The 12,306-nt window shown below is 45.9% G+C and overlaps 1 protein-coding gene across 1 annotated transcript in view; it reads left to right on the top strand.

Moving 5' to 3' along the window:
• ash1l (ash1 (absent, small, or homeotic)-like (Drosophila)) overlaps nucleotides 1-12,014 on the top strand; it is a 31,284-nt gene extending 19,270 nt beyond the window's left edge. Inside the window, exons 18-26 of the mRNA XM_030348003.1 lie at nucleotides 382-514; nucleotides 2,572-2,829; nucleotides 4,119-4,205; nucleotides 4,387-4,477; nucleotides 4,790-4,928; nucleotides 6,462-6,634; nucleotides 7,044-7,210; nucleotides 7,755-8,289; nucleotides 9,392-12,014. Coding sequence (XP_030203863.1) covers nucleotides 382-514; nucleotides 2,572-2,829; nucleotides 4,119-4,205; nucleotides 4,387-4,477; nucleotides 4,790-4,928; nucleotides 6,462-6,634; nucleotides 7,044-7,210; nucleotides 7,755-8,289; nucleotides 9,392-9,483 — 1,675 coding nt within the window. The 3' untranslated portion in view covers nucleotides 9,484-12,014. The remainder of the gene's footprint in view (nucleotides 1-381; nucleotides 515-2,571; nucleotides 2,830-4,118; nucleotides 4,206-4,386; nucleotides 4,478-4,789; nucleotides 4,929-6,461; nucleotides 6,635-7,043; nucleotides 7,211-7,754; nucleotides 8,290-9,391) is intronic.
• Nucleotides 12,015-12,306: the final 292 nt, after the last annotated feature.

Raw genomic sequence — 12,306 nt, 5'->3', positions numbered from 1 at the left:
CGGGAAGATCAAGGAATTTGAGTGATTAAGACTATTATGATGGAAAAAGTAGACATTTGTTTTTATATGCGTGTATGCATTTGCATGCATGCATTTGCACGTATGCATTTTAACCAGTAGTGCCGCATTTCCCTCATGCGTCGTAAAAGATGCATTCTCTTCCAATGTGAGTAATCGACTGGGAATTGAGTACACAACGCAATCAATCGATCTTGGAAACAGTAAAAGAATCACCGTCCCTTGCAGTCATGCCTCCTGGAGGAGTGTAGGAAACACTGGATCAGGAGTGCGGAGGTCTTCTAGCAATCACAGTCCCGTGTGTCCACTGATCAGTGGGTTGTAGCCGTGCTGAAAGGCCTCTGTGTTTGCCTGTGACCCCAGGAACAGCCAGTACTACGAGAAGGTGTCTGAGCCGCTGGACCTGAGCACCATCGAGAAGCAGATCCTCACGGGCCACTACAAGACGGTGGAGGCCTTCGACGCGGACATGCTCAAAGTGTTTCGCAATGCAGAGGTATAGGACCGTATACTGTACATACAAACAGACGGACACACAGTCAAACATTATTTTTTTAACAAGAGAGCACTGCAAAACATATACCTCACTTTGCATACGAGTTGTATTCTTAGGTGTATTTGAAGTGAGCATCATTCATTCTTTATAATGGCACAGCTGTATAGAAGTGTGTATGATGCAAAGCCCATGTTTTATTCATAACAGTTGTCGTTTGCTTTTTTTGAAGCTTTGGTTTGCCCCAGACTGAGGGACCAGTGTATTAGCAAATCTCCTGGGGCAAAGGTGTTTAGTAGAGTGTAGTGTAGTACGGTGTATTGTTTACATCCACCAGCTCCATGCTAACAGTCATGCGCTAACAAGGCAGGACTGAACCAGCTGTTCAGGCTGCTCATGGATGTAATGCATGGCTAAGTACCCATACCTCAGGCATTGACTAGTAGGGAGGGAAGGTCTTGGGTATCCGTCCCAAAGCTAGTAGGCAGTGGATGGATCCAAATACTGCTAGAAGGATGGAACCAAGAAAAATGAACCTTCCAAAAGCATCAACATCCATGTGAAATATTTGGTCCTTATTTGAAAAAATAAGAAACCAAAGCGCACGGTCAGCAGTAATATAGAAACATCTGAGGGTTTTCCTCTGGTCTCATACACACGACCACACACAGACACACACACACACACACACACACACACACACACACACACACACACACACACACACACACACACACACACACACACACACACACACACACACACACAATGCCGGCTCAATGTTCTGCTTAGCTATTGTATAGCTTCCTGTCCTCTTGGTGTTTTAACAGCGTGGCGCTCAGACCCTTTTGATTTATAGCTGTATAGTTTGCTAGTTTAAACAAGTGCTACTTGAGAGTCCTCATGACCGCCAAGTCTTTGAGTAACACAAGCTTAAGTGGATCTCTTAAATTAGCCCCCCCCACCTCGCCGGCCCCTTTCACGAAGACCACACTTTAAGTCAAGAAGGTAGTTTATTGTTTACGTAAGGCTTACAGGGTATAGCCACTGATGCATGGCTACATGCACGCTAGCATACTGCAGGTAGGCAATCGTAGTATGTAGCACGTCTGTAATCTCATTTACACATAGGGTGTGTTCGAAACCGCCTACTTGCTTACTGCTTACTACCTACTAAATATTTGGCTTACTTCTCGAATCCTTAAATAATGATTGAGTGATCCATTTTGAGTAATCGACGTTCAGAAGACCGTCCTTACTTAACCACCTCAGATGACGTGATTCAAATGACGTGTCAATAACCTACCGGCCGGGCGCCGTTAATAAATATTATAAATAAATATATAAACGTCACATTTAACGTCACAGTACACCTTCAACCTAAGGATTTGCGGTGATATGTTAAAACAATTATTAAACAATTATTAAAAGCACTGCTGCTGCGGCTCCCCGTTTAGCGCCATTGCTTCCACTGTTCTTTTGAATAGACGCAGTGCATTCTGGGGCGGTTGAGTACGTCTAGTAAGCTAGCGATGCTTACTCAAAATCTTTCCGGAAGTAGAAGACATTCGGATACTACTCGCTTACCTAAACTCGCTTACTAAGTTCTCGCTTACTCAATTTGACGTCATAGTTAGTAGGAGTAGTAAGCAAGTCCGCGGTTTCGAACACACCCATAGTATGCAAAATACGGTAGTTGTCTAGTATTATAAGTACTATTTGCACTAAACTATAGTCACTTCGATAACCCACAGTACATTTCAACAGGAGGATGTCCGTCTTAAACAAATTTTAAAATGTAAAAACAGGAATTTTGTGTTATAAGTATTATTATTATTATTATTATTATTGCAATCATATGCAACATTGCACTGTTTGGTGGCTTTGTAGCCTGTAGTCATCAATTAAAACCATCAGGATGAATTCCACAACACTTCCAAATAAATTGGCTCTCGTACTACTTGATGCCAGAAAACGAAACACTATAGCAGGTAGCAGGGGCTGGGGCGGCCTGTAGCTCTCTCCAGTAGTCCTGACCCGACCCCCCTGCTGCCCCACAGAGGTACTACGGCAGAAAGTCCTCGCTGGGCCGCGACGTCAACCGGCTGAGGAAGGCGTACTACAGCGCACGCCACGAGGCCGCCGTGCAGATCGACGAGATCGTAGGCGAGACGGCCAGCGAGGCGGACAGCTCTGATTCGCTGGATCGCGACCACGCCCACCACGGCGGCTCGCACGACAAGGACGACGACGTCATCCGCTGCATCTGCGGGATGTACAAGGACGAGGGCCTCATGATCCAGTGTGAAACGTGCATGGTACGTCACCGTGGTATGGGTTCTATAGAGGGTTGGGGTTGAACCAGAAGCACTACTCCCTTTGGGTTTTACCCCCTGTGTCTCGAGCCCAAAATGGTCGCTGAATGTTTATCCGGGTGTCGCGACAACCAATGATCATACGGAAAGTGTTGAATCGATGTGTAGCATGTAGACGTTTAGTTTTTAAAGGGAGTTAGAAGGGAGTTAGTAAGAAGCAAGAGTACATGTACTACTAAGAGTACACATACTCTTAGTAGATCATTTGAACAAGGTGGCGCATTAAAGTGCGGACGGTGGTAGTTTTCTCTCCTTCAAACGGCAGTGGATAGTTGGCTGGCACATTATTTGTTATTTTTAGCCGCAGTGAAAACAGAGAAGGGTAGCGAGTCAAGTATAGCGAGTGTGCTCCATTTGAAATCAAAACCCCCGCAGCCCAAAGCCATGGTTTAATATACAAATGGTTTTGCCCCCTTGCACCCCTGTTGCCCACCCAGGCCCCAGAACCACGCTCTTACCCAACGACTCTGGGTGGTTGCAATTCCATTTTGCTAGTGCGTGTGTGTGTGTTTAAATCTTGTGATGATTGAATCAAGCGAGCAGACAAAGTGGCTCAGGGCTAGAGCGTGTGGGGTCAGATCAGCCTTATTGAATCCAGTGGTTTGCGGAGAGCCGGGCTGAATAAAGTCACACCTCATTACTGAGAGCTGAAGCTGAAGCATACTCCTAAGGCCATTTTCCATTTCTAATCGCAAGCCAATCCCCGGTTTTTTAAGTAAACGGTGCGATTCCAATTCAGTTCTTCAGTTTTGCTCTTCTATTCTGTCGTTAATAATCCTTCAAGCTGACATTACTGTCCAACTTTGGAAATACGGTTCTGTTATGAATTTGTTTTCAGAATAAGAAATTAGCAGCGGCAGCAACCACCACCGTCAAACCACCGCTAGTTTGTGTTTCTTGGCTGAGGCGGAATGCCAGTTTCACAGAGCCACACAGCGACTTGTTTTCATGTCCCTAAACTGAGTCTGTGGGTAAAACCATTCACTTCCAAGCGTCCAATTGAACCGCTTAGTCCGCTGACGAGCTGGAAATGTACTTGGGGCAGCCAATCAAAACAGCACTATCCCAACATGCTTTTCCTTCAAAGTTGATCCACAGCTCAATTGAACGTAGTTCACTTTGTTAAACGATAACATTTGTATTACAATAGATTGACTTGGTAGTGGTGCTTTTGATAAACATAGATTATAGTATCTATATGTAAACTTATTGTGTGTCGGCCCTCCCAAAAGGTATGGCAGCACTTTGACTGCATGCGGTTGGAAACCGAGGTGGAGCATTACTCGTGTGAGCAGTGTGAGCCCCGCCCTTTGGACCGGGTAGGTGGCATTACATCACTCCTACCCATCAACCATTATCTTACACGATGTTATCTGACATTGGACAATTTTCATATTATAATGACATCATCTTCATCCTTGAATTTTTGTTTCTTCATTTGAATCTTTCATCTTGACCCATCTGCCCCTGGTTCTAACGCACTCTCTGATTGGTTGGCAGGAAGTACCAATGCTGCCCCAGCCCAGCTATGCCCAGTCCGGCTCGATGTACTTCATCTGCTTGCTCCGAGACGAGCTGCTGCTGCACCAAGGTATGGAGGCCCGGTGGTTAGCCATGCACACAGAGCAGACTCAGCCATTTGTTTACTATGAAGCCACTTAGCGGGCTCTTTGGAGCTGGTTGGGGTTAGGGATCGTGCTCGAAGATGTCCACAGCAAGACTGGGGACATAACATTTGAACCCTGAACCCTGATCCCCCAACCCTAACCCTATAGTACTATTTAAGTGTGGTTATATATTTATTTTATGGGCCTTTTACATATGAAGCATAGCAGCAAAAAAAAAAATAAAGTTTGACAGCACAACCAATATATATAAATATTTTTGTGTGTGTTGTGCGCAGGCGATTGTGTGTACCTGATGAGGGATAGCAGACGCACCACCGAGGGCCAGCCGATCAGACAGTCATACCGGCTCTTGACTCACGTCAACAGAGACAACCTGGACATCTTCCGCATTGAAAAGCTCTGGAAGAACGAGAAGTGAGTCTTTTGCTTCATCCTCTTTCGCTTTCTGTGTTTTCTTTCTTTCATTCTTTCTCTCTTTCTTTGTCCTTTCTGTGTTTCTTTTCTCTCTGTCTTATTTTCAACTTTCTAGATAGCAAAGTAGTATCAGGGATGCTGAAATGCATTCGGTCACAAAGCACTTTGGGTAAACGTTAGGGCTGTAACGATACACAAATTCACGATTCGGTTTGTATCACGATTTTTGACCCACGGTTCGATACATCCCACGATTCTTTTAAATTTAAAAAGCATTTTATTTAAACAACACTTAAATACCAATTATCCTAATGTAACATTTAATAACAAATAATTTGGAACACTGAACAGATTTGAACCGAAAGAATACTATTAAAGTATAGCTAAATTAACAAAGAAATAACCAAAGATTGCAGTTGGAGGATGCTTTTTGCTGGTAGGCATAATAGGGCCCCTTTAACTGTTTGGTTGGTTTATTCAAATATCCTTATTAGCGCTTCTTATTAGGCTATGTAGCTTAAATAATGACATAATCAGGCCGTATAGAATGCAACATGTTTAATAGACTAACTTTCAATAGATGAGGAAAAACATGAACGTCGCAATAACGAGGTATAGTGTTACGAGTAGCATATGTGTATGCGCGAGAATGGCAGTGTGCGTATGCGTCTGTGAGTGACGTCAGCGAGTGAGTGGACGAGCGAGGAGAGCGAGCGGTAGCGCGTGTGTCTAGTGAAGAAGCGAACGAGTCCGGTAGAATAAAGTACCCATCCTGTCAATAATCGGTGGCCGCTTCATTCCGACCTATAAGCAGACAAACTGCCAGTCAAATCACACAAAAACATAGAGACAGGATCACACAGGCAATTTTTTTCGCGCTTGGCCCACTCTGGAAAAATGTCGTTCATATCGCATATGAGGACTTCGACGGCTGTGGAGAAATGCAATCCTCCGTAGCCACGGAGAGCTGTGATCACAGAGAGGGCATCTCGTCACATATTTACGGCATCGATAGGAGGGGGCGCTGTCAGCAGACTATTATTTAGACAAATTATTAGCAAATTTCAATCTGACAATTTGACCGAAGAGTTAGAAAGGGCATATCGCGCTTCTGCCTTCTCACACCGCGAGACAGGTTCGTGGCTTTGAGTATCGCGATTTTCGGTTTGATACGCGTATCGTTACAGCCCTAGTAAACGTGTTAAGAAGCCTTTTCTCAAATGACATGGAGAAGAGCTGTTTTGATATACAGAGTTCTCTGACTTGTTGAGCATGGTTGTGTTCCTGTAAACATAATTGGTGTTATCGGAAACCGTTACAGGGCTTTGAATGGGGTTTCCTTACTCATGGAACTGACACCAGAGATTCTGCTTTCACTTCTACTCTCAACACAGTTTCGTCTGCACTGTAGCTCCAACCATGCTCTCTCAGTACCATTAAGCACTAACACTTTATTCTGTGTGTGTGTGTGTGTGTTTGTGTGTGTGTGTGTGTGTCCGCGTGTGTGTGTGTGTTATCTTTTTATGTGTGAAGGGGTGAGCGGTTTGCTTTTGGTCACCACTACTTCCGGCCCCACGAGACGCACCACTCCCCGTCGCGCCGCTTCTACCAGAACGAGCTGTTCCGCATGCCTCTGTACGAGATCATCCCCCTGGAGGCAGTGGTGGGCAACTGCTGCGTCCTGGACCTGTACACCTACTGCAAGGGTGAGAGCACAGGCTCACACACACAAACGCACGCACACATGCACACACGCACACACACACACACACACACACGCACATTAATGTACTCTTACACTGAGGGAGAGTTGTCGGTTGAAATCCTGAAGTCATCCGTGCGATCAGGGAACAGATTTGGTTGGCTGGCCTCACTCAACTTGAAACTGCAGTGATGCGATGCCCTTGAGCAATGCGTTTAAACCGGGTGTACTCTGAGGTCTTCTACGCCAAAGCCTTCGATAACATAACAGCTCATGTGTTTGTCCTTTAAGGCCCTGTTTCATGTGTGAACGACTATGCATACGCGTATCGCACTTCACACTCCCGCGCCCACGGCCGTGGATGTTTGCATGATTAAGAAGTGCTAAAAGGCGGTTCCCCCCCCACCCTGCAGGGCGGCCGAAAGGCGTGAAGGAACAGGACGTGTACATATGCGATTACCGGCTGGACAAGTCGGCCCACCTCTTCTACAAGATCCACCGCAACCGCTATCCGGTCTGCACCAAGCCCTACGCCTTCAACCACTTCCCCAAGCGGCTGGCGCCCAAGAGGGACTTCTCGGTAAGACCTATAGCTACTGTGGCTGAACTAGCATCTTATTAACCGTACACATAGCTACTATGGCTGAACTAGCCTCTTCTTAACAGTGATTATAGCTACTTAGGCTAAACTAGCATTTTGCTAACTGTACCTTTAGCTACAGTGGTTAAACTAGCATCTTACTCACAGTACCTTTAGCTACAGTGGCTAAAATGGCCTCTTACTCAAAGTACCTAGATACAGTGGCTAAACTAGCATCTTTCGCACAGTTCCTTTAGCTACAGTGGCTAGCCTAGGGTCTTTTTTGCAGTGCCTTTAGCTACATTAGCTAAGGGGGCTTCTTACCCACAGTACCTTTAGCTACAGTGGCTGAACTAGCATCTTACTCTTGTACATTTAGCTACAGTGGCTGAACTAGCATCTCTTTCTCACTGTACCTTTGGCTACAGTGACTAAACTAGGATCTCTCTCACTTTACCTTTAGCTACAGTGGCTGAACTAGCATCTTACTCGCTGTACCTTTAGCTGCAGTGGCTAAACTAGCCTCTTGTCCCCTGTATTCCAGCCCCACTACGTGCCCGACAGCTACAAGAGGAACGGCGGGCGGTCGGCATGGAAGAGCGAGCGAGACAAAGGCGCCCCCGGCGATGACGACGGCGGCTCGCCGTGCGACCGCGGCGGCGACGACTTCCCTCCGGAGGCCACCGAAGACGAGCGGGGAGAGGGAGGCGGAGCCGAGGAAGAGGCGGATCCAACGGCAGGCGACCCCACAGCCCCCAGCGGCAAGCCCCCTAGGGCCGAGCCACGGGGGGGCGAGGCGGGGGCCAACGGAGAGGAGGAGGACGAGGAAGAGGACGAGGAAGAGGAGGACGAGGAAATGCGGGAGGCGGCGGGCCGAGGGAAGCCGGAGGAGGAGGTTCTGGCGGAGAGGGGCGGGGAGATGGTGGAGGTCCCTTCGTCGTCGGCCTCGTCGCCGCTGCACCAACACCACCACGTGCTGCTCCACCACCACCACGTTGGGCTGGGAAGGCGGGAGGCGCAGCGCGACAGACTGAACAAGATCCTGCTGGACCTGCTGCAGCGAACGCCCAGCAAGAACGGTGAGGGCGCAGGTATTGATGCCACTCCCGGGGACCGCTTTGGGGGCTGGAGGTTGTGTAGTGTGGTGGAAGCATGGTAGGGGTGCAACGGATCATCATTGATCCGTGATCCGTTCGGATCATCTATTTCGGTTCGGCACACGCATGATCCGCGGATTGATTTGTGAAAAAAAAAAATTGTGCGCATGTTCAGTCCACACACAGCCGTAACCATTCCTGCTAGTTCCAGGGACAGAGCTAACACGCTCTGGGTAAAAGTCTGCAACAGTTCCCTTTTCAATAAGCAAACAGTCCTATGGCTCGTTGTGATTTATTGTCCTCAGCGTACAACATGAAGAACAGTGGGCATGGAAAATAAAAGTAGGCTAGACTTCGGTGACTACTGTAACGCGATAACTGCTGCCTCCAGTGCTACGTCTGTTTCCATATACTCGCGCTGCCACACAAACCTGTCGCCTAGGTTACCACACAGACGTAACACGTAGCTGACATAGCGATTGCTAACATAAAGAAAAACACATAGAGCATGGCCACGCATTTACAGCGACATCACCCCGGTGTTTCACTGACAGGAGTGAAACGGAAAGCGGCTCAACAACCGCTCATCGCCGCGGCATTTAAGCAGCCCCTTCCTCCACAATCAGACCGGGCTAAAGCAATCACAAACGCTATTTTTTTATTTTTTTTGCTGATCCGAAAAATTATCCAATCCGTGACTCTGATCCGAGGAACGATCCGAACCGTGAGTTTTTTGATCCGTTGCACCCCTAAAGCATGGTGTCCACCAGTGGGATAAGCATGCTGTCGTGTCCTGTCGATTTAATCCTTCATCCCCCAAATGGGGTTCAACAAGACTTCTACAAGTATTTAAATGTCGTAACTTCAGAATTCTTAAGTGGCATGTTTGATGTTATTCAAGATTGCGCCATTTTTCTCCAATTGGGATAAGTGGCTTCTTCCTAAATGGATAAAGCCCATGCTTAGTCACAGACCTTCCTCCCAGACAATGTACCGTCTTGCAGATCTTAATCTAACTGAGGTCTGGCCCCCGGTCTGGCCCCCGGTCTGCTAACCCCTGCTCTGTCTGATCTCCTCCCCACAGCCATTGACGTCACCTACCTCCTGGAGGAGGGGGCCGGCCGGCGGCTACGACGGCGAACCCTCGGCTTTGGTGACTTTGTGTGCAGGAAGTAACACAGGTTAGCTCGCTGTCGGTGAGCGAAAGACGGAGATACCACGGAGAGACGCAGGGAAAAGGGACGACGAGGCTCCGCTCGGGGGGGGGGGGGGGGGGAAGGAGCGAGCAAGGAGTAGCGACGACCTTGCGTCCTCCGGAGAAACCTTTCAGGTGTAGCTCTCTCCAAACCTGCCATCTCAGACTCGGAGCGAGAGATGCGAGGCAGGGAAACTTACAAAGAAACACAAATGCAGGATGGGAAGGTTGTCAATATGGTTGCCGTTTTTTTCAAGGGGTTCAGGACTACTCAGGGGGAGAAAGGACCCACACTTTGTTTTTCGTTTTTTTCTTCCTTCATTTTTTTTGGCTTATTTAAATAGTATGATGCAAACGTTTTTATTGACATAGGAAGAGAAACAGAAAACCCACGCACTTACAATGCATCAAACGGCCTTTGAGCATTGTGTGAAAGACTGCAGGCTGCAGGCTGAAGACATAGGCGTTTACCGTACCAACAAGGGTAAACGAGGAAGGGCGGCCGTTAGAATTAAGGATCGAAAAATGAGAAGTGGTACCGGAACGAATGACGTGCAGCGGCCCCAGTAGGATGGCTTCCTGTGACTTGGAACGCTGGAGACCAACTCCCCCTTGTGGGGAAGAGCTGCAATGATTCAAAAACAAAACTAAGCTAATGCCAGAAAGTGTCAGGACTTAATGATTAGAATGCATAGGAGAAGCAAGTGCGCTTCGGAAGAATGACAATAAAAAACGCTGCTGCAGAGCTTGGCGAGGGACACACGGTCGATGAGGCGGGAATGAGGTCGGCTCTACTGCACTTTTGGCACTGAGGACATGGTGAAGCTCGGGCGTATCTATAGCGATGGAAAACACACACTAACGCTCTCGAGAGTCAGCCGATGTATTCTGGGGGAATTCGGCGGAGGGGAAAGCATATCTTGCTCTTTTCTTTAAGATGTGCAGGCAGAAGGCGGTGTCTTGGGCGAATGACAGTGCGCTTCTTTTTGGTTTTTGTTTTAGTGTCTTGTTGATTTTTTAAAGTTATTATTGAGGCGAGGCGGTCAGCTTTGCCCTTTCTTATGTGGAAGTAACCTGATTCACCAGCTAAATTATACCAGGCGGTGGAACACTGGCCTTCATTGTAACGCCTTAGGAACGCCATGCTCCCCAGACTGGCTTGCGTGCGTGCGTGCGTGCGAGAGTGTGTGTGTGTGCGGGTGTGCATCCACACTTATTTAGTGTTTGTACGCTAGAAACCTTGAAGATATTGATTTTTTTTTAACGAGGAAAAAAATTAAGGGCTTGATGGCAATTAACAGTTTTAAGAAAACTATGAAAACAATACTCAACATGAAATGTATCGTGGCAGTCATATTTTCTTATATTCTGTTAGATGGCGCTGGAGGGGCGGGCGGGGGGGTGTGTACTGTGTTTTGAAAGGGAATGGACTCCAGTTCCGTTTTCCTCTTCAGAATACACGATCCTGGTTGTGCCATGGTGAATGTTTAAAATGTGTGATATCCAATGAGATTTTTTTTGCCCCTGGAATGCCTCTGATAAAATGGGACCGCATGTCCCTATGTGTTAAACTGACAGAGAATTGAGACATACAACTGGCTACGAAAGAGAGAGTGGGAGATAGAGAGAGGTAGAGAGAAGCTGTACAGTGCCAACTTAATGTACATATACAAACTTTACATGAGGAACGTCTCCAAAAGCAATATCTTGATTATGGAATTTTTTTTGGTGTATTGAACTGTACAGGACTCAGCCCTAAAATGTATTATGATTATTCTAATGATAATATGATAATTTCTTCCATTTGTATAACTACAATGAAGACAGTTAAGCTTAAAGGAAAATGAGAGTTTTGTCCAAATTCCCACACTTAGCGGTCCTACCCAAGCAACGTATATACGTTTTTTGCTGCCTATAAATTCCATCTATGTACTTGCATGAACGAGAAGAATGTCAAATGGACATAGAAAGGCACCGGGACATCATAGTCCTTGCAATGGCTTCTCGGTCACAGTAAGGGATATTGTTAATAATATTACTTTTAAGGAGTAAAAAGCTCCTTGATTTTTTGCTGCAAAGTGTTGAACACTAAAAAAACAAACCAACATAAAAATGTTATGATATTTTTTAAGAAAGGTGACAGAGATAAAGAATACGCTGTCAGCTAGATATCATGTTATTTTCTTTTTCCTTTAAAAAAACTGAAACGGTTCCGTTTTGTGATAACAGTCATTGTAAAATGCTTGTACTTGTATTTGTGTATTTTGTGTGATTTGTTTAGTTATTTTTAGACAATCACAAAATAAGATGCAAGCATTGTATATGGCAGACTGGCAGACATTTTGTGATGTGTACAGTTTGTCAAAAACTTCTTCCACTCGTTAAAAGTTTGTAATTATGATTATAAAGTCATGGAAAATGCTGTTGGTTTTTACTTTTTTGTTTTATATTCTATTTGTTTTTTGTTTTTTGTTTGTTTTTTAATAAAAAGCACTACATTATTGTGAATAGATTCATTGTGTTGTTTTGCTTTGCTTGGGTTATAGGAAGATAGCAGGAATTAATTAACAAAGACAAAGTGCAAATGATTAAATTTGAACTATTTTGGAGGATTGAGATATGAAACATCTGATGGCACTTGGCAGCGCCACCTACGTGCATTCTTCACCTCCTGCTATCCTCATCTTCACTGTTGAAAGTCCTGCAATATTGTCTCATTTGTTGGTATTGCATAGTTGAGAAGTTGTTCAATTAAATAGAAAAATATATAATAATACTAAACCGCAGTGCAAACGCCTCATTCT

The sequence above is a fragment of the Gadus morhua genome, chromosome 22, assembly GCF_902167405.1.
Source record: "Gadus morhua chromosome 22, gadMor3.0, whole genome shotgun sequence".
Taxonomy (NCBI): domain Eukaryota; kingdom Metazoa; phylum Chordata; class Actinopteri; order Gadiformes; family Gadidae; genus Gadus; species Gadus morhua.
The sequence above is the reverse complement of the archived record's forward strand: the minus strand, read 5'-3'. Positions and strand labels throughout refer to the sequence as shown.